Source organism: Danio rerio, chromosome 8 (genome assembly GCF_052040795.2).
Source record: "Danio rerio strain M-AB ecotype USA chromosome 8, GRCz13ab, whole genome shotgun sequence".
Classification (NCBI taxonomy): Eukaryota; Metazoa; Chordata; class Actinopteri; order Cypriniformes; family Danionidae; genus Danio; species Danio rerio.
Genome location: NC_141028.1, coordinates 61,672,373 through 61,695,000, shown reverse-complemented (window position 1 = coordinate 61,695,000; position 22,628 = coordinate 61,672,373). Strand labels below are relative to the sequence as shown.

Genomic DNA, 22,628 nt, shown 5'->3' with positions numbered 1-22,628 from the left:
TTAACCCTTTATTGTGTGAGGAAACATATATGTTGAGGTATTCATTAGAATTCAGTCCCTTTATTCATCAGGGGTCACCACAGCGCTATGAACTGCCAACTATTCCAGTATATGTTTTACACAGCGGATGCTCTTCTAGCAGCAACCCAGTACTGGGAAACACCCATACACACTCATTCACACTCATACACTACGGCCAGTGTAGTTGATCAGTTCCCCTATAGCGCATGTGTTTGGACTGAAACCGGAGCACCCGGAGGAAACCCACACCAACACGGGGAGAACATGCAAACTCCACACAGAAACACCAACTGACCCAGCCGAGACTCAAACCCGTGATCTTCTTGTACCACCGTGATAAATAAATATATTTATCTCCAATTTATAAATATTGTATAAATATTTCTTCATAAATATAAATATCTATGTAATATAAATATAAATAATATTACTCACGAGTTTAAAGTGTAAACATTGGAGTTTTGTGTCTGAAAATGTGTTTATTTTTGTACAACTATTTGTTTATTATAAAAAGGCAGGAAACAGCCTCAGTAAAAGCATCTCTGAGGTTTTTATCCACGGCGGTGTGAACGTTTCTGCTCATCTTCAGGATTTTACAACAAGCAATGCAGTGACAGCACAGAGCAAACATTCCTGGACGGATTTAATCACTAACATTATGTGATAGAAGAGTAAAAGATTAAAAAAGATAAAGGATTGTTATTCTGATAATAGTATATGTAGTAAACACTCACCGGCCACTTTATTAGGTACACCTCACTAGTACTGGGTTCAGAACTGCCTTAATACTTGGTGTCAGAGAAGAGTATAGATTTGTTTTCTTGAGGGTGTTGTTGGTCGTGTTGTGATTGGATTCACTGATTTTTATAGTGTATTTTGTATGATGTTTATTGATATTAATCTTGTGATGCTTCCCTTCTGTAATGTGTGTTTTATTCTTTGTTGTCGTTTCGTGGATGTTACATATTTTGTGTGTTTTATTTTGTTTTCTTGTGTTATTATTAGTATGTGACTGTGATACACTGTGAGACCTTCTTATAAACGAGATTATACATCTGAATGCTAATAAAATGAATGTACATTTGTAAAGTAACAGCCAACTAGAACACACACACACACACACAGCTGCAGGACGCTGCACCTACTCAGTGCTTGTTTGCCTTTAGATATTAAAATCACTGTTATCAATCTACAGTACAAACACTGTCTGCTCTGGAGTGACTGATCATGGAGAAGCGCTGCGCTCTCTAGTGGACAAACACACTAACAACACTTCACAATTGAGAAACACCCATACACACTCATTCACACACACACTCACTCATACACTACAGCCAATTCCCCTATAGCGCATGTGTTTGGACTGTAGGGGAAACCGGAGCACCCGGAGGAAACCCACGCCAACACGGGGAGAACATGCAAACTCAGTGCTAACCACTGAGCCACCGTGTCGCCCTACTTTGACAAATGACAAACAAAAATCATTAACTAATTTAAACAGACAAAAACAAATGTTGATGCGTAACCAAAGCAGAAGAAAAGCGAATCAATGCGAGCGTTCACACTCAAACCAGATCTACTTCAGATCCATCTCAGGTTTACACCCCAAGACAAGTGTAATCGTCTCACATGGGGTCCAGATTTTCAGATAGAGGTAAATTTGTTTTATATTCACACATTCAGACTTTCTGCTGAATAATATCATGTCAGGAAAGTTTTCTTTGCTAATTCTAAATAGTGAAATCATATTAGCTGTTAATGACTATCACAGTCCAGCATTGATCAGTCAATCAGACAGTGTTAATGTTGTGTACAAGTCATCCCTGCGTGCTATTTGAGACTCAGTATTCAACTTAAACAATATATGGGCCATTAAATGAACGAATGTGCGAATATCAAGCCTACTTTACCTCAGTGATTTCCAGAAATCACCTTTTTAAACAATATTTAGAAGATTTGAAGTACAACACCACCAAATCTGTTCTGCTGTCCACATTCGTCTTACAGCTCACATATAAACATTTGAGTGTATAAACATACATCTAAAACAGAGTACTTACAATATACAAATAAGAAACAACATAAAATGAGGCAAATTTAAAACTAAAATGAGTCTACTAAAAACTGAGTCCACACACACACACACACACACGCGCGCGCACTCAGCTTGAATGAGTAAAGTTAAACGCTGCTGACCGTTCGCGCCGATTCCTCTCATCGTGTGCAGATTTTCTCGCTCAGACTTTAAATAATGGAGCGTTTTGATCTTTTTATCACTTCATTCGTCCTGTTTTAAAACTCTTTCTCCTTCTCCCGTCTGGTTTTCATCGACATTAATCCACCAGACTAAACCGAGTCCATTAGTGTTCGAGCGAATCGTTCATTTGAGTCGATTCTTTTTACATGATTCAGAACAGTAAGACACTGACATATTAGACTCTATTTGGAAACAAATGAAACACTGAAGACAACATAATGGTGATTTTGCCCCTTTTTATTAGTTTGTTTGTTTTTATTTATTTATATAATTTATGTATTTATTGTTCATAAATAATGTCTGTTTGACTAAAACTTGAACAGCAGTGAATGAATCATGTGTGTGTGTGTGTGTGTGTGTGTGTGTGTGTGTGTGTGTGTGTGTGTGTGTGTGTGTGTGTGTGTGTGATGCCTCAAGGACTTTGATCTATCATCATGTGACACGCTGAAGCTAAAAAGAGTCTTTGTGTCTCTTTCTCACACGGTGAGCCAAAATCATGTCATTTATTAAAAACAAACAAAAAATAGACTTAAACATAGTTAAGAATCACTTTTTGTTTCTGTCACACACACACACACACACACACACACACACACACAAATAATCATGATGTTTTATTTCTCACAACTTTGACGTGTTTTCCAGAGATGGGATGCGGTTGGAAGGGCACGTGCTGGAAAAAAATCCTGGAAAAGTTGGCGGTTCATTCCGCTGTGGCGACCCCGGATTAATAAAGGGACTAAGCCAAAAAGAAAATAAATATATGAATGAATGAACTTTGGCGTAATAATAAATAATACAGCTGAATAAAGTTGAAATGGCAAAAAACAAATTCAGAGTTGTTGTAAAGCCCATAACTGAGCAAATGCTAGAAATAAATGTAACATAAAAAATAAAAATGCGAGACAAACGCTACAAAATCTGAGAAATAAAATGAGGATTGTGAGAACGCCTAAAAACAAGTAAATAAATACTTAACTTAATATTTAAATATTTAAATAATCAAATATATACAGAACTGAGGAATAATAAAGTCATGATTACCTTTCACACATAAAAAATTGTCATTTACAGTAAATACTGTAGTGTTCTTCACCCAAACTATAGTAAAGTGTTTTAATCTGTTGTGGTGATTCTACAGTTGCTGTGGTAACGACAACAACTATAGTAATTGAGCTGTTGTGGTGATTCTACAGTCGCTATAGTAACGACGACTACACTAATTGATCTGCTGTGATGATTTTACCGTTGCTATGGTAACACAACAACTACACTAATTGATCTGTTGTGGTGATTCTACAGTTGCTATGGTAACACAACAACTATACTAATTGATCAGTTGTGGTGATTCTACAGTTGCTATGGTAACACAACAACTATACTAATTGATCTGTTGTGGTGATTCTACAGTTGCTATGGTAACACAACAACTATACTAATTGATCTGTTGTGGTGATTCTACAGTTGCTATGGTAACACAACAACTATACTAATTGATCTGTTGTGGTGATTCTACAGTTGCTATGGTAACACAACAACTACACTAATTGATCTGCTGTGGTGATTCTACCGTTGCTATGGTAACACAACAACTATACTAATTGATCTGTTGTGGTGATTCTACAGTTGCTATGGTAACACAACAACTATTATAATATGAACAAATGCCCCAGTACTGTAGTGTTCTACGTGTATGAGGTATATTATCCTGCAATACTCCACAGTTTACTGCAGTAAACACTAAAGTACAGTATTTATTTCAGTAGATCAGCTCACTATAGTAACACTGCAGTGTGCTGGAGCATTCATTAACAAAGCATTGTAAAATCTCCAATGAATACAATATAATACACTTTACTATCGGGTGGTTCAAACACTCCAGTATTCAGTAATAATTGCTATAGTGTTTTTGTTACTCTGGATCGTGTGGAGACACGGGAAAAATACATTTAGATTTTGATGTCTGGCATTTTAATATTAGCTGTAACTCTAGTGAGGGGCTTGCTGTTGTATGTTTCTGTCTAAATAGGTTTTTTGGAGCACTTGAACCTGACAGGTGAACAGAAGTCGGCTGTTGTTTTGTTACGTGTGTTCGTTATGTCACGTGACAGACCTCCAAACAAAGAGATGAACTTCCGGTTCTCCTAGACTCCGCCCACTCAGGAACACGCCGCGGATGGTGATAGTTGCTCTTCTTCTTCTTCTGGTTTGCGTTTCGCGTCTTTTGTGTTGTTTTAAACTTCCTCGAGTTGTCCGGTGTGTGTGCGCGCGCGCGTGTGCAGTGATTCCTGCGACCGGAAACAAGCGTTTGTGGGGAACACACTGACCGCAGATCAGCTCCTGATGAGAGAGAAAGAGAAACGACAAAACACACACACACACTGCTGCTGCTGTTCTGCAGATGAAGACGTGTCAATAGACTCTCTCTGAGACACAAACACACACACACACACACACACACACTTATGCCTGAGAGTGTGTCGCCGGAGCGGAGATGAGGAGTCTTCCGTGTGTGTGATGACAACACTGGGTAGAGTATGATTTTATTCACATTAAACCAACAGCTGTCTGTCTGTCTGTCTATCTTTGTGTGTGTGTGTGTGTGTGTGTGTGTGTGTGTGTGTGTGTGTGTGTGTGTGTGTGTGTGTGTGTGTGTGTTTGAACTTGTGTGCATGCATGTGGTGTGCTTATTTAAGTGTTTTGTGCGTCAGTCAGTGTGTGTATTAGAGTGTCTGTCAGTCATTGTGTGGGTGTGAGTTTGTGTGTCAGGCAGTGTCTTTGTGTGTTTGTGTGTCAGTCTGCCTGTGTGTGTGTGTGTGTGTGTGTGTGTGTGTGTGTGTGTGTGTGTGTGTGTGTGTGTGTGTGTGTGTGTGAGAGAGAGAGAGTGAGTGAGACAGAGAGAGTGAGAGAGTGTGTGTGTGAGAGAGAGAGTGTGTGTCTTTGTGTGCGTGAATCTGTGTGTGTGTGTGTGTGTGTCAGTCAGTCTGTCTCTGTGTATGTGTGTGTGTGTGGCTCAATGGTTAGCACTGTCGCCTCACAGCAAGAAGGTTGCTGGTTTAAGTCTCGGCTGGGTGAGTTGGCGTGTTCTCTCCATGTTGGCGTGGGTTTCCCCCACAGTCCAAACACGTGCGCTATAGGAGAACTGATCAACTGAACTTGCCGTTGTGTGTGTGTGTGTGTGAGTGAGTGAATGAGTGTGTATGGGTGTTTCCCAGTACTGGGTTGCAGCTGGAAGGGCATCCGCTGTGTAAAACATATGCTGGAATAGTTGGCGGTTCATTCCACTGTGGCGACCTCTGATGAATAAAAGGACTCCAAAGAAAAATGAATGAATGAAAAAAGACGAAGACATTAAACACGTCACTTTCATGAGCATTAGACATCTTTATTCCCTTATTCTGAATATTATACAGATCTATTATTGGTCATAGTGGTGTTCTTATGGTAACTCACTTTACTGAAACACGCACTCTTCATACGCTTATGATTATTAAATGAAGTCATTTGTTGCAGTAGTTTTTAAATCTTCTATAATTAACAGTAATTAATAACTGCAGATGTTAATGGTTCGTTCATTAATATGATGTACTAACACATTATTCAAATTAAAGTATATAAAAAGCTGCAGTAAAGCTGAATGTGTTCTTCTAGTTCTTGTTCAGCAGTATTGGGAAAATGATCCGTAATAAATAAATAAGATGTTGCAGACGTGCATGTAGACAGATATAATCTGATAGCGTCCTTCATCTCAGAATATTTACATGTTTTCTTTCATGTCTTTTTGGAGGATTTAGGATTTCGGATGAAAGGTCACGCCTTCATGATCTTTTAGTGAGTTTAGTGTGACCCAGAATTCATGCATACTATAAATATGCAGCAAACGTCACTGCAGACACACCTCTGCGTGAGTTTAGTGTGCACACTAGTCAGGCTTTTTGCTTTCATGCATGCATGTGTGTAAAATAAAACGTGGACTAATTCTGGAACAGAGGCGTGCACAAATATTAACAATAAAAACAAATAATATTAATAATAAAAACATATTAGATTTATTTATTTATGTATTATTATTATGACCTTGGGAGGTTTGAAAACTCTGAATTAATTTAAATAATTAATCCATCCAGCCTCAGCATTCATGGTTTCTTAAAACGTGGACTAATTGTGGAACAGTGGCGTGCACAAATATTAATAATAAAAACAAACAATATTATTGATTACTTAATTTAATTATTGATCTATTTATTATTTTATTCAATTAGGAGATTTGAAAACTCTGAATTTATTAAAGTTAATAAATAAATAAATCCTGCCTCATCATTCATGCTTTTCTTAAAACGTGAAATAATTCTGGAACAGTTAAAAAAAAAACTGGTGTGCTCAATTATTATTATTATTATTATTATTATTATTATTATTATTATTATTATTATTATTATTATTATTATTTATTTTATTTTATTATTATTAATTATTATTTATTATTATTATTATTATTATTATTATTATATTATTATTTATTATTTGTTTATTATTATTATTATTATTTGTTTCCTAAATAAATTGTATCTTGTTATTATTAAGAGTAATAATAAGATTTTATTTGATACAAAAAGTAATACGATTAAACAATAATGAAATGTATGCGTTGTGATTTTACCGAACATATTAGAGGTGCTCATTTAAAAGAAAAGACTTCAAAATATTAATCATAGGTCACAGGTGTCAAACTCAGATCCTGGAGGGCCGCAGCTCTGCACAGTTTAGTTCCAACCCTGCTTCGACACACTCAGCTGTAGGTTCAGACAAGCCTTTGATCAGGTGTGTTTAATTAGGGTTAGAGCTAAACTGCTGAGCTGCGGCCCTCCAGGAACTCCGTTTGACACCTGTGGCTGCGGTGGAAGAAGATAAATAAAATGACAACATCTTTCATTCATTTTCCTTCAGCTTAGTCCTTTATTTATCAGTGGAATTGATTAACTATTCCAGCATATGTTTTACGCAGTGGATGCCCTTCCAGCCACAACCCAGTAGTGGGAAACACCCATACACACTCATTCACACTCATACACTACGGCCAGTGTAGTTGATCAGTTCCCCTATAGCGCATGTGTTTGGACTGAAACCAGAGCACCCAGAGGAAACCCACGCCAACTCAGGGAGAACATGCAAACTCCACACAGAAACACCAACAGACCCAGCCGAGACTCAAACCAGAGACTTTTTTTGCTGTGAGGCCACAGTGCTAACCACTGAGCCACCGTGTCACCCAAATTGACAATTCTAAAAGTTAGTAGTGAGTTGTAGTTGTATAAAACAGTGGTCAGATATGAAAAGCAATGCCAGAGTTAGATTGCTGCAGTCTACAACAGGAAACAGACCGCAGTAATACCACTAATGTTGGTAAAATAAACTTCTATAAACTCTCCAACCGGTGAGACCTGATTCTTTTTACCTGCTGTAGAATCAGTCACTCCAGGATGTTATTACAAACACACACACACACACACACACACACACACACACACACACACACACACACACACACGTTTTTAATTCCTGGACAACATTCTCCCGCATGCTGTCTTTGTAAAAGCATTTTAAATACCACACTTAGATGATCAAATGTGTTTCTGCTCTGCTTAATAGCAGAATAATGAGAGGGATATTGTTTGAGAAATGGTTATAACTCTTCTAAGATTATTCTGCCCCTGGAAAAGCTCAGATGATGATGTCGAGGTTTTGGAGGTTTCTGATTGGCTAATTGACAACATTTGAGTTAATGTGAGGCACAACTGTAGAATAGTATTGAAGGAAAAGCTCAAACACACTGCTTCCTTGTGTGACAACATGAGAAAATCAACAAGCCAGAATCAACAGCAAAGCCAGATTACCATTAGCTGAATGACACTGGGAAATAGACTCATGTGTGGAGACATGTGCTGTGCTCTGATGGAGCTAAGATTGAACTGTTTGGCCATAATGAGCAGCGTTACATTTGGAGGACAAAGAGGGAAGCGCACAAGCCTAGAACACCATCCCAACTGTGCAGTATGGGGGCGGCAGCGTCATGTTGTGGGGCTGTTCTGCTGCAGGAGAGACTGGTCCACTTCACAGCATAGATGGCATCATGAAGACAGAACATGATGGAGAAATACTGAAGCAACATCTCAACACATCAGCCAGGACATCACAACTTGGCCACAAATGGCTCTTTCAGACAGACCATGAGCCTAAGTATACTGCCAGATTAGTTCACATGTGCTTTAAGGACAACAGAGTGAATGTTTTGGAGTGGCCATCACAAAGCCCTGATCTCAATCCTATAGAGAATGTGTGGGCAGAGTTGAAAAAGCTTGTGCGAGCAAGACAGCCTACAAATCTGACTCAGTTACAGCAATTCTGCAGGAGGAATGAGCCAAAACTCCTGCAAACTATTGTGAGAAGCTTGTGGAAGGAGACCCAAAACATTTGACCAAAGTTACACAGTTTAAAAGCAAAGCTAAAACATACCAAGGAAATGTGTGCAAACTTTTGACTGTCTAGAAATTAATAATTCTCTCATTATTCTGGCATTTAGTAAATGTAAATCATTTAGGTAATGCTAACAGACCGAAAATAGTAAACGTCTAGTATGATTTATCATCATGAGACACTTTTTAAAAAATGGTTATGTTCCTTTATTTAGTGTATGTAATTATCTGGTTTCAGCTGTAATTAATGAGCTTAATATCATTCATATGTGTACAGGAGCTGGCATACTGCTGACATGGATATAAACATAAGTTTCTTAGTTTTGTTGAACACTGAAGAAGACATTTTGAAGAATGCTGGAACCCTGTATCTATTGACTTTCATAGTAGGAAAACGAATAGTATGGAAGTGGATGGTTACCAGTTTCCAACATTCTTCAAGATATCTTCTTTAGTGCTCAAGTTTTGAAATAAGTAAAAAGAGAGTAAATCATGAAAGAATTCCAATTAAACATTAAAATTAATGAGTGTGTTATCCTGTGTTTGCAGACGTCCACCTCTCTCTGTGTGTGTGTTAGTATGTAAAGTCTGCTAGTTATTTGGAGTTTTCCTCCGTCCTGCATCACCATGAGCGGCGGCGGCGGCGGAGACCGGTCCTCCAGATTATCGTTTTGGGCGCGTCCGGAGCGTGTGTGTCTGTCCCGCAGCGAGAGCACACCCGGAGAGCCCGTGCTGAAGATCACCATCACTGAAACCACCGTGATCGAAGCCGACGCCGGCATCTGGAGCTCCAGAGCACTCACACACCTCACACTCTGGTACTTCTTCAGCTTCTGCACACTCTTCCTCAACAAATACATCCTCTCACTGCTGGAGGGAGAACCCAGCATGCTGGGTGAGTAGTACACACACATACACACACACACACACACACACACACACACACACACACACACACACACACACACACACACACACACACACACACACTCTGGTACTTCATCTGTCCATGATTACAGGAAATTCATATTAATATAAACACATATATATATATATATATATATATATATATATATATATATATATATATATATATGTGCACACTCAATGGCCACTTTATTAGGTACACCTTACTAGTACCGGGTTAGACCCTTTTGCCTTTAGAACTGCCTTAATCCTTCATGGCGTAGATACAACAAGCTACTGGAAATATTCCTCAGGGATTTTGCTCCATATTGTCATGACAGCATCACACAGTTGCTGCAGATTTGTCGGCTGCACATCCATGATGCCAATCTCCCGTTCCACCACATCCCAAAGCTGCTCTATTGGATTGAGCTCTGGTGACTGTGGAGGCCATTTGAGTACAGTGAACTCATCGTCATGTTCACCAGTCTGAGATGATTGAGCTTTATGACATGCTGCGTTATCCTGCTGGAAGTAGCCATCAGAAGATGGAGACACTGTGCTCATAAAGGGATGGACATGGTCAGCAGCAATACTCAGGTAGGCTGTGGCGTTGATGCTCAATTGGTACTAATGGAGCCAAAGAAAACCTCCCCCACACCATTACACCACCACCACCAGCCTGAACCGCTGACACAAGGCAGGATGATCCATGCTTTCATGTTGTTGAGGAATGACCATGTCTACATGCCTAAATGCAGTGAGCTGCTGCCATGTGATTGGCTGATTAGACAATTGCATTGAGCAGTTGGACAGGTGTACCTAATAAAGTGGCCAGTGAATGTGTAAACCCCAGAACTTGGACGGGTGTCTATATTATGTGAATCTCCTGGAAAAAAATGCATCCCCACCTGCTAAACAGCCACGAGTCCCACTGGAGTGATTGTCAATCTTGACTAGTGGACCAATGAGGCCGCTGTGATTTAAATGAAACTTGAAATGAATCTTTTCCAAGCGTATTTTACTCTTAAATGTCTTTATGGTGTATCTCAGGTGCCGTCCAGATGCTGTCCACGACGGTGATCGGCTGTGTGCAGATGTTTGTGCCGTGTCCGCTGTACCAGCATAAATCCCGCTCTGAATATCCCTCCAACTTCATCATGATCATGCTGTTTGTGGGACTCATGAGGTGCGCTCACTCTTTATTCACGTGCTGTGCGGAATGACCGAGCCACATAACAAACATAACGTATTAAAGCTGCTGTATGTCAGTCTCTGACTCTTCTGCATCATAAAGCAGCATCATCTGTGTGCAGATATTCAGAAACATGCTCAGGGAACTCTCTTGTTTATCTGAAACACAATGCTGGAGTCAGATATTCTGCTGTGGACATGTGTGTTACGTGCTGGAGTGGCTGTCTTTGTTTTGGTCTCTGTAACTCCGCCCACTGCCAGTTTAGCCAATTATATTCCAGCACCCGGGTTGCCAGATGGTGGAAAACAGCGTATTTCATTCATTCATCAGTCAGGAAGACTCTAAGCATGCGTCTGTGACTGAAATGCGCCCTCTGGTGGACAGTAGCAGACTCTGAAATGAGATGCAGATTCAGAGTTCCACATGAGATTATTAATGAGCAAATTATAAGTGTTGTTTAGAGCAAAATCTCCTTTTAATATGGAGAATAATCCTTCTGATGCGTGCCACTGCTTTTATTTAGAGCACTGTTTAAATCAGCCTTTAGGCTGTTGTAAAAAAATAAATGAGTGAAAAGAAGAGAGAACCCAGTCCAGGAGACTCGAAACAAGCAGAAGTCCTTTATTGAGACGTGTTGGTTAATCTGCAGTCATACAGTGTCTTTAAGATGTCCATGTGTCTGCAAGAGCCTACTAGAGGTCCACAGTCTGCAAGTTCTTTCACAAGTCTGAATTAAGACAAAGATTTCATGTCTATATTGTGTTCTTAGGAGGAGGGGATATGGCTAAAACAAAGCATGCAAATTAAAAGTTGTGGTCGGCAGGGTAAACTGCTTTTTCAGGCCTGATCTCATCATGTTCTGGAGACGGAAACCGCCTGACCAGTTGATCGAAAAGAGAAAACAATAGACACCCCATGCTGTGAAACTGACAATTTGCATCACTTTGGCTCAGCCTGTAGTCAGCAAGGCAAAGGTTAGCTGGCATGTCAATGAAATGATATAATTAAAAACCAAAGAATATAACTTTTCAGTTATACGTAGATTATTGTTCATTTGGAATTAGATGATAGAAATGTATATTTCCACAAGGCTCGATAGTCAGACTCGCTTCTGTTGGTTCTCAACCTGGCAAACATCCGCACTGCACTTTTTTAATATTGCTGAAATACTGTAGTTTGTCATTTAAAAGATGAATTTTCAACTCATTTAGGCTGAGCGCTTTTTTGGGGGATTTGTGTCTTGATAAATGATATGAATGTTTTTATTGTTTGAAAATCTAAATATTCAGATTATTATGGACAATATATATTGTTAACTATTGAATAGATGTACAGTAATAAAGGCAAGTCTATTATAAGTAACTGAATATATTGTGTATTCTGAGCAGATAAAGTCAAGCCTGAAATGATCAATGCTTGTTTTGAAAATGCACATCTTGAACAATGAATAACGTGTGTAAGTGAATCCACTTGATTGTTTTGATGATGCGGTTAATCAAAGTAAATCTGACCAATGGCAGTTCTTTTCTGAAGATTCTGATTGAGGGAAATATGCTTAGCCACACCCCATCCTTAGTTAGTTGCTGTGAGTGAAAGATGAGAGGTGGGGCTAAAAACAAAACCCCGCCCCCACTTAATATTCAATTTCAGTTGTAAATATATCATCACACTTGAATAAAAGTCTTCAGCAAACTCTGCTTCATGTAGATGATAAAACCATGTAAAAACATTAAAATTTCAATAAATAATTAATTATTCAAATTATAAAACAATAATAATAGAGGTGGCGCAGTGGTTAGCACTGTGGCCTCACAGCAAGAAGATCGCTGGTTTGAGTCTCGGCTGGGTCAGTTGGTGTTTCTGTGTGGAGTTTGCATGTTCTCCCCATGTTGGCGTGGGTTTCCTCCGGGTGCTCCGGTTTCAGTCCAAACACATGCGCTATAGGGGAACTGATCAACTACACTGGCCGTAGTGTATGAGTGTGTGTGTGTGTGTGTGTGTGTGTGTGTGTGTGTGTGTGAGAATGAGTGTGTATGGGTGTTTCCCAGTACTGGGTTGCAGCTGGAAGGGCATCCGCTGTGTAAAACATGCTGAAATAGTTGGCGGTTCATTCCACTGTGGTGACCCCTGATTGTTAAAGGACTAAGCTGAAGTAAATTGAATGAATTATGATAATAATCAGTGTGTTTGTGTATAGTTTATTTCCATGTAGCAGCAGCATTTCTCACTGTAATGATCTTTATGGATGCGCTTCAGTACGTGTATCCAGCATATATGTGTGCAGTGCAGTGGCTGAGGTGTTGTTTATGTGGTGGGGTATGAGTGTGTGTGTTGTTTTCAGCTTGACAATAGTGGGCTGGGTTGTGCTGTAACTGTAGAGGTGTGACGGCGGACGCTCTCGGGGACTCTGAACTGGTTTGTCTGCTCTGCAGGTTCACCACAGTGGTGCTGGGTTTGGTCAGCCTGAAGAATGTGGCCGTCTCCTTCGCTGAGACGGTGAAGAGCTCAGCGCCGATATTCACTGTCATCATGTCCCGCCTCATACTGGGAGAATACACTGGTACACACACACACACTGATACAGATACACACTCATGCAGATACACACACACACACATGCAAATGGATACATATTGTACACACACAAGTGCAGATACGCACACAGATAAACAGACACACACATACTGATCCACAGATGAAGACACGCACAGACACACACACACATGCAGATATGCATACAAGCACACTGATACACACTAACAGATACACACGCAGATACACATACATGAGTGTGTGTGTGTGCTTTGTCACAATTTACACTGTAAAAATAACTAGAGAACTGAACTGTGTGTGTTTGTGTGTTTGTCTGTGTGTGTTTGTGTGTGTGTGTGTGTGTGTTTGTTTGTGTTTGTGTTTGTGTGTGTGTTTGTGTGTGTGTGTGTGTGTGTGTGTTTGTTTTTGTGTGTGTTTGTTTGTTTTTGTGTGTGTGTGTTTGTGTTTGTGTGTGTTTGTGTGTGTGTGCGTGTGCGTGAGTGCCTGCGTGCGTGCCTGCCTGCCTGCGTGCGTGCGTGTGTGTTCTGCAGGGTTCTGGGTGAATCTGTCTCTGGTGCCGGTGATGGCGGGTCTGGCGCTCTGCACAGCCACTGAGATCAGCTTCAACATGCTGGGCTTCTCTGCTGCGCTCTCCACCAACATCATGGACTGGTGCTGTGCGCACACACACTCTTATACACACACACACACACACACACACACACACACACAGGTGTAATGCTCTCTCTCTCTGTGTTCAGTCTGCAGAATGTGTTCTCCAAGAAGCTGCTGAGTGGAGACAAGTATAAGTTCAGGTCAGTGGTGTGGAGTCATTGACCTGCAGTGTGTGTGTGTGTGTGTGTGTGTGTGTGTGTGTGTGTGTGTGTGTGTGTGTGTGTGTGTGTGTGTGTGTGTGTGTGTGTGTGTGTGTGTGTGTGTGTGTGTGTGTGTGTGTGTGTGTGTGTGTGCGCGTGCGTGTGTGTGTGTGTGTGTGTGTGTGTGTGTGTGTGTGTGTGTGTGTGTGTGTGTGTGTGTGTGTGCGTGTGTGCGTGTGCAGTGTTAGTAAAGATCAGAAACACTTCTGGAGCTCTTACCGTACTCTGTTAACTCCAGCGTGTGCTAACACATTATTAATATTTCATATATTATAATGGAGCCAAAAATAAAATGAACTAATGATTGAAAATGAATTCAAACAGTTGATCATATGTAAATATTGAATTTAATCACATTCTAACACCATTACATCCCACGTACAGCGACGTGCCGAGCAATAAAAGAGCATTTAGGCCCAAACTGTGAACAGGAACCAGTGTGTGTTAGCTGAGAACTGATGTTGTTCTTCTCTGAGTGTGTGAGTAGAAGAGCTGTGATTCTTCCTCTCCTCTGTGCAGTCCTCCAGAGCTTCAGTTTTACACCAGCGCGTTTGCGGTCATCATGCTCATACCGGCCTGGATCTTCCTGATGGTCAGTCCTGCACGCTTTTTCATGCTTTTTACACTCTTTTACATGCTTTTTACAAAGTTTACATGCTTTTTACAATTGTACTTGTTTTTTACACTATTTTACATGCTTTTTACATGCTTTTGCTCTGTTTTAAATGCTTTAACACTCTTCTGCATGCTTTTTACATGCCTTTACACTGTTGACATGCTTTTACATGCTTTTTACACTGTTATAAATTCTTTTTACGCTATTTTGCATAATTTTTACATGCTTTTGCTCTCTTTTATATGCTTTAACACTCTTTTGAATAATTTTTACATGCCTTTTACACTGTTATACATGCTTTTTATGCTAATTTACATACTTTTTACATGTCTTTGCACTCTTTTACATGCTTTACATGCCTTTTCACTTTTTACATGCATTTTACACTGTTTTACATACTTTGTACAAGCTTTTACACTTTTACACGCTTTTTACATACTTTTTACACTGCTTTACATGCTTTTTACATATTTTAACACTGTTTTACATGCTTTTACTGTTTTACATGGTTTTAACAATGTTTTACATGCTTTTCTCACTGTTTTACATGGTTTTTAACATTCTTTATGACTTTTTACATACTTTTTACACTGTTTTACATACTTTGTACATGCTTTTACATGCTTTTTACATACTTTTTACACTGTTTTTCATGCTTTTCTCACTGTTTTACATGCTTTTCTCACTGTTTTACATGCTTTTTACACTGTTTTACATGGTTTTTACATGCTTTAAGACTTTTTACATACTTTTTACACTGTTTTACATAGTTTGTACATGCTTTTACACTTTTACATGCTTTTTACATACTTTTTACACTGCTTTACATGCTTTTTACACTGCTTTACATGCTTTTTACATACTTTTTACACTGCTTTACATGCTTTTTACACTGCTTTACATGCTTTTTACATACTTTTTGCACTGTTTTACATGCGTTTTACATGCTTTTCACACTGTTTCACATGGTTTTAACACTGTTTTACATGCTTTTCACACTGTTTTACATGGTTTTTACATGCTTTGACTTTTTACATACATTTTACACTGTTTTACATGCTTTTACACCTTTTATTTTCTTTCACGTGCATTTACACTATTACATGCCTTTACACTATTTCACAGCCTGTTCATAGCCTGTTACACTTACAGGCTTTTACACCCTATTACCCTCTTTTACACTGTTTTACATGCATTTACACTCTTTTACATGTTTTTACCTTGTTTTACATGCTTTTACATACTCAATATATGTGTCTTTCCATTAAGCAATTTTATGCTATATTCCAAGTTGCACATAAAAATAGGTGAATGTGAACATAGCGTGTGTGTGTGTGTGTGTGTGTGTGTGTGTGTGTGTGTGTGTGTGTGTGTGTATCGCCTGTATCCGCTGCTAATGTGTGTGTGTGTGTGTCGTAGGACTTTCCGGGCATCGGGAAGAGTGAACGCTCCTTCAAACTGTCTCAGGACATCGTGGTGCTGCTGCTGCTGGACGGGGCTCTGTTCCACTTACAGAGCGTCACCGCATACGCCCTCATGGGCCGCATCTCACCCGTCACATTCAGGTCAGTAACGCACACACACACAACAGGTCACATTTCACACACATAATGCAAAACACACCACACAATATGGCAAAATGAGCTGCAAACATCCACACTGGCTTGATCTTCAAAGGGATAAATCACTCAAAACTGAAAATTCTGTCATGTACTCACCCTTTACTTAGTAGAACAGTTGACTACTGAGTAGATGAGCTTACTCACTGACTAGCAAGTCGCTGAGTTGACCCATTGACTAATGAGTTGATTAGTGAGTTGACTAGTGAGTAGATGAGTTGACCTGTTTACTAGTAAGTAGGTGAGTTGACTTGTTGATTAGCGAGTAGATAAGTTGACTCCTTGAACCATTGACTAATGAGTAGATGAATTTATTAGGGAGTTGACTTGTTGACCCTTTGTATAGTGAGTAGATGAGTTGACCTGTTGACTATTGAGTAGATGAGTTGACTTGTATTATTGACTAGTGAGATGAGTTGCCTTGTTGACTCATTGACGTGTGAGTATATAAGTTGACTAGCGAGTAGATGTGTTGATTAGTGAGTAGATGAGTTGACTAGTTGACCCATTAGCCCCTTTCACACATACAGACCTTTCCGGAAAATTACCGGCAATTTTCCGGAAAGGTTGTATGTGTGAACAGGTCCTTTTTGAAAATACCGGTAAATTCGTTCTGGCTATTTTCCGGAAAGAGAAGTTGTAACATTACCGGCAATTTGCCGGAATGCTGCGCTGTGTGAACGCAGAAGGAATATTTCCGGAATAAGCGCGTGCACGTCTAGAACGTGCTGACGTAAGACTTCTGCTTTAGCCAATCACAACAGTCAGACGCATTTACGTCCGCGCGGTTTGTGAGAATAAAAGCCTTTGAATATTTTTCCAGACGCATTTAGCTGCTAGAAGTTAGTCAGATAAGGTTTATATGTTCTCCTTAATGCCAACTGTGCAAATAATCATCGATAAGATGCTTATGATAAGCCGTTGTTTGTTTACCTTCAAGCTTTGCGTGTGCCCATGAAACAGCCTGTGAGCGGCAGCACATGCACATATTACGAACATCTCGACATGCGAATATGATCCAGTGAAAGTTGTTTACAATATTGATCATCAAAAGAGTTTGTAATTTAGTCAAATGTTTACAAATACAAGCGCAGCCGTTTAAAGCTCATTTGTGGTGAATGATGTCAGAATTTACCGGTATTTTGGAATGGATGTGTGAATGCTCTTTTCCGGAAAATTTCCGTAACGTCCTCGCCTGTGTGAACAGCGCTTTTTTGAACATACCGGTAAAGTCGTTCCGTAAATTTTCCGGATATTTTCCGGTATCACTGTGTGAAAGGGGCTATTGACTAGTAAGTAGGTGAGTTAACTAGTGAGGAGACGAGTTGACCCAATACTTAATGAGTACATGAGTTGACATGTTGACTGGTGAGTAGATGAGTTGATTGAGTTGACTCATTGACTAGTGAGTAAGTGAGTTAACTAGTGAGTAGATGAGTTGACTACTGAGTAGATGAGTTGATTAGTGAGTTGACCGATTGGCTAGTGAGTAGATGAGTTGACTAATTAGTGGGTGAGTTGACGCATTGACTAGTAAGTAGATGAGTTGACCCAATGACAAGTAGATTAGTTGACTACTGAGTAGATGAGTTGATTAGTGAGTTGACCTATTGACTAGTGAGTAGATGAGTTGACTAGTTAGTCAGTGAGTTGACCCGTTGACTACTAAGTAGATGAGTTGACCCAATGACTAGTAAGTAGATTAGTTGACTAGTGAGTAGATGAGTTGACTAGTTAGTAGATGAGTTGACTAGTGAGTAGATGAGTTGATTAGTTAGTAGATGAGTTGACTTGTGAGTAGATGAGTTGATTAATGAGTAGATGAGTTGACTAGTGAGTAGATGAGTTGATTAGTTAGTAGATGAGTTGACTAGTGAGTAGATGAGTTGATTAGTTAGTAGATGAGTTGACTTGTGAGTAGATGAGTTGATTAGTTAGTAGATGAGTTGACTTGTGAGTAGATGAGTTGACTAGTGAGTAGATGAGTTGATTAGTTAGTAGATGAGTTGACTAGTGAGTAGATGAGTTGATTAGTTAGTAGATGAGTTGACTTGTGAGTAGATGAGTTGACTAGTGAGTAGATGAGTTGATTAGTTAGTAGATGAGTTGACTAGTGAGTAGATGAGTTGATTAGTTAGTAGATGAGTTGACTAGTGAGTAGATGAGTTGACTTGTGAGTAGATGAGTTGATTAATGAGTAGATGAGTTGACTAGTGAGTAGATGAGTTGATTAGTTAGTAGATGAGTTGACTAGTGAGTAGATGAGTTGACTAGTGAGTAAATGAGTTGACTAGTGAGTAAATGAGTTGACTAGTGAGTAGATGAGTTGACTAGTGAGTAGATGAGTTGACTAGTGAGTAGATGAGTTGATTAGTTAGTAGATGAGTTGACTAGTAAGTAGATGAGTTGACTAGTGAGTAGATGAGTTGACTAGTGAGTAGATGAGTTGACTATTGAGTAGATGAGTTGACTATTGAGTAGATGAGTTGACTAGTGAGTAGATGTGTTGACTAGTGAGTAGATGAGTTGACTATTGAGTAGATGAGTTGACTATTGAGTAGATGAGTTGACTAGTGAGTAAATGAGTTGACTAGTGAGTAGATGTGTTGACTAGTGAGTAGATGAGTTGACTAGTGAGTAGATGAGTTGATTAGTTAGTAGATGAGTTGACTAGTGAGTAGATGAGTTGACTAGTTAGTAAATGAGTTGACTAGTGAGTAGATGAGTTGACTAGTGAGTAGATGAGTTGACTAGTGAGTAGATGAGTTGACTAGTGAGTAGATGAGTTGACTAGTTAGTAGATGAGTTGACTAGTGAGTAGTGAGTAGAAGAGTTGACTAGTGAGTAGATGAGTTGACTAGTTAGTAGATGAGTTGACTAGTGAGTAGAAGAGTTGACTAGTGAGTAGTGAGTAGAAGAGTTGACTAGTGAGTAGAAGAGTTGACTAGTGAGTAGATGAGTTGACTAGTGAGTAGATGAGTTGACTAGTGAGTAGATGAGTTGACTAGTGAGTAGATGAGTTGACTAGTGAGTAGATGAGTTGACTAGTTAGTAGATGAGTTGATTAGTGAGTAGATGAGTTGACTAGTGAGTAGATGAGTTGACTAGTGAGTAGATGAGTTGACTAGTGAGTAGATGAGTTGACTAGTGAGTAGATGAGTTGACTAGTGAGTAGATGAGTTGACTAGTGAGTAGATGAGTTGACTAGTGAGTAGATGAGTTGACTAGTGAGTAGAAGAGTTGACTAGTGAGTAGAAGAGTTGACTAGTGAGTAGAAGAGTTGACTAGTGAGTAGAAGAGTTTACTCGTTGACTAGCTAGTCGATGATCAACCCATTGACTAGTGAGTAAAACACTAAAGGAAAAGCATAATCTAGCTGTTTTATCCAATTATAAACTGGTAAGATTATAATGTGTTGTGTGTGTGTGTGTGTGTGTGTGTGTGTGTGCGTGTCTGCTAGTGTGTGATCAAACTGTTGAGATTATAACGTGTTGTGTTGTGTGTTTGTCTGCTAGCGTGGCGAGCACAGTGAAGCATGCGCTGTCCATCTGGCTGAGCATCATTGTGTTCAGTAACCCCATCACGGTGGTGTCCGCCATCGGGACGCTCATGGTGTTTGTGGGAGTTCTGCTTTACAACAAGGCCAAACAGTTCCAGAGAGACGCTCTGATCCAGCACGCTCTCGACCAATCAACAGAGGCCGAGCAGAAACCCATGATCCAGAACGGTGACGTCACGTCCACCAAACTAACCTAACGCACGGGCTCCACACAGACACTGGCTCTGCTCGTAAAGCTGCACACTATAAAGGCTCGTGAGTTTTTATATCAGGTTTCACAGAGGGGTCATGCCTTATCAAAAACTGTCACAGTAACTGTGGTTTCGGGACCTAATCATTGCTAAAAGTCTAATAATGACTTGTGCTGGATTCGAAGGAAACTCCTGGACAAGCATTGAAAGATCATGTGGTGTTTCACCGTCTGAGGGCTTAATCTTGAAGTGTAGTTTGAGTGAATGACGGCCTCCTACCAGCAAATATTCACCTCATATTTGACCACTAAATCAACAGGAATGTTTTCAATAGTGCCGATTAATCGCATACGAGATATAAGTTTGTTTATATGTGCGTGTGTGTTTATATAAGTGCATAAATGTATATACTTTCACAAATATTTGCATATTTATATAGTCATATTTATAGATAATGTTGTATATCTCCTCTATACATTTATTATAGATGGATGTGAAATATAAATATACATAATAAATGCACTGAACACAATTATGTGTAAACAAACTTTTATTTTGTAGGCTCTTGGTCACTATTGCGCACTAGTTTTCTTTTATTGCGTTAGGACAGTGATGTTTGTTTGTTTGCGTCGCACTGTGAATAAAAAATAAAGTTTCGCAGTGCAAAAAATAAAACATTAATTTCTACCGTGATAAATGACACTTATGGATTTATTGATTTAAAAAATGATGTTTGAAATTTTTTTTTAAGCTAAATTAATTGTTTGATTTTGAGGTGAATGAGGGTGTTGGACGTTCCTCGAGCTGATATTTTGCACAGGAATCATTACGGAGAATGGAAATGTCTCACATTCTATCGTTTGTGTGAAATTAATTCTTATTTTATATGTTTTTCGGTGCATTCCAAATGCAATGATTGTAGCAAACCACAATCTGCGTCCATTTTGTATGTTTCCTAATAATGATTTGCTGTAATGTTAAAAAAATTGAGCTAATATTTGCCTTATTTTGGGGTTTAATGTCTGGAATATTGTCCTGTGGTTTAGATTTGGAACATCAGAGGTAATTCTGTCTTTGTGTGTTTTCCCTGTGTGTTTTCATTATTGGGGTTTCTGTTTGTTTTCAGTGTTTAGTTTGAGGTTGACTGGAACAGTACAAAACTTGATGAAAGCTGCAGTTCAGATTCTCTTCTCGTCTGTGTTTGTGAGACTCACCTGTTTGTTTTGGTCGTTTACTGTAACCACTAATGGGAATTCTGTATAATTTGATCTGTGGATTAAAAGCATTCAAATAAAAATGTGTGTTCGTTTGTCATGATGTTGAACATTTATTCATTTTCCTTCAGCTTATTCATTCATTTATTCATCGCCACAACTATATGTTTTACAAAGCAAAGGCAATTCCGACTGCAAACCAGTACTGGGAAGCACCCAAACACACTCATTCTCATACACTTCGGCCAGTTTAGTTGATCAGTTCCCCTATAGCGCATGTGTTTGGACTGGGGAAACCGGAGCACTCGGAGAGCAAGCTCCAGACAAACGCCAACTGGCCCAGCTGGGACTCGCACCAGCGACCTTACTGTGAGGCGACAGTATAATCTGTATTAACCTGATAAGCCGTGTCTTTATCTTTCTTTAAAGGCATGAATGATGTAAATATTTAAGAACATGTCGTGTTAACAGATATAAAGCGTGTCTGTGTGGAGTAATAAGGCTCAACAGTTTATTCTTTTACTCCTCAACATGGCTTTCGTAAATGACTCACACGATCTCTGCTTTGTCACACACGGCCTGATTTATGCTGTGTTACTGTAGATATAACGTCTTATTATTATAATATGTAGTTTTAATTTGACGTGAAATAAGTAGGTCAAAAATAAATAATGTAATCGTTACAGTTTGAGCACCGACACGGTGAGGTGATTTGTGTTACTTTTCTCAGCGCAGGATCGAATGGACAAATCACATCCATTTATGATAGGACTTATCAACGTTTAGCATTGATTACTCATATCTGTGATAGATCCACTGATCTATAGAGAATATATATAAATCAGTGGTATAACATAATAAATAAAAATATGCTATACTATACACACACCTTTTCTATATACAAGGATGTGTAACGTAAAAAGCTTTTATTTTCTAAGTAGGTCAAGAAGTGATGCGGTCAAGATAAATCATTTGACTAGTTTTTTAGGTTTTTATTATTGTGTGCTATATATATTTTATATATACGTTAATATACAAAGATGTATATTTACATAATAAATACAGAACACACATGTGTACCAAACTTTTACTTTGAGTGATGATGAGGTGGTTTGTGTAACCAAAATGAAATATTGGCAAAAATCCTCTAATAAAGTGTATAAATATCTT

At 39.1% G+C, this 22,628-nt stretch overlaps 2 protein-coding genes across 11 annotated transcripts in view; one reads left to right on the top strand and one right to left on the bottom strand.

Annotated features, from left to right (window-relative positions):
- Positions 1–2,412, bottom strand: part of fgd (faciogenital dysplasia) — a 44,580-nt gene extending 42,168 nt beyond the window's left edge. For 3 of the 4 annotated variants that reach the window (NM_001441610.1, NM_131556.3, NM_001441611.1), the window contains exon 1: positions 2,218–2,412. In NM_001441610.1, coding sequence (NP_001428539.1) covers positions 2,218–2,239 — 22 coding nt within the window. In that variant the 5' untranslated portion in view covers positions 2,240–2,412. The remainder of the gene's footprint in view (positions 1–2,217) is intronic. The other variant, XR_015497256.1, reaches the window with a different exon arrangement.
- A 2,013-nt stretch (positions 2,413–4,425) lies between these two features.
- si:ch73-236j9.2 lies at positions 4,426–21,541 on the top strand. Of its 7 annotated transcripts, none has more exons than XR_015944724.1 (9): positions 4,426–4,808; positions 9,301–9,646; positions 10,711–10,846; positions 13,285–13,412; positions 13,936–14,056; positions 14,146–14,199; positions 14,779–14,851; positions 16,295–16,993; positions 17,808–21,541. XR_015944724.1 is itself a non-coding variant. In XM_087262700.1 (9 exons), the coding sequence occupies exons 2-9, from the start codon at positions 9,379–9,381 to the stop codon at positions 20,248–20,250; spliced, it is 1,167 nt and encodes a 388-aa protein (XP_087118826.1). In that variant the 5' UTR covers positions 4,426–4,808; positions 9,330–9,378; the 3' UTR covers positions 20,251–21,541. The 7 variants fall into 7 exon arrangements, 5 of the variants coding, with proteins under 5 accessions (XP_087118826.1, XP_087118825.1, XP_087118827.1 ...); XR_015496802.1 differs by having other exon boundaries at positions 14,146–14,315; positions 14,442–14,851; positions 16,295–16,440; positions 20,010–21,541; XM_087262700.1 differs by having other exon boundaries at positions 9,330–9,646; positions 16,295–16,440; positions 20,010–21,541.
- Positions 21,542–22,628: the final 1,087 nt, after the last annotated feature.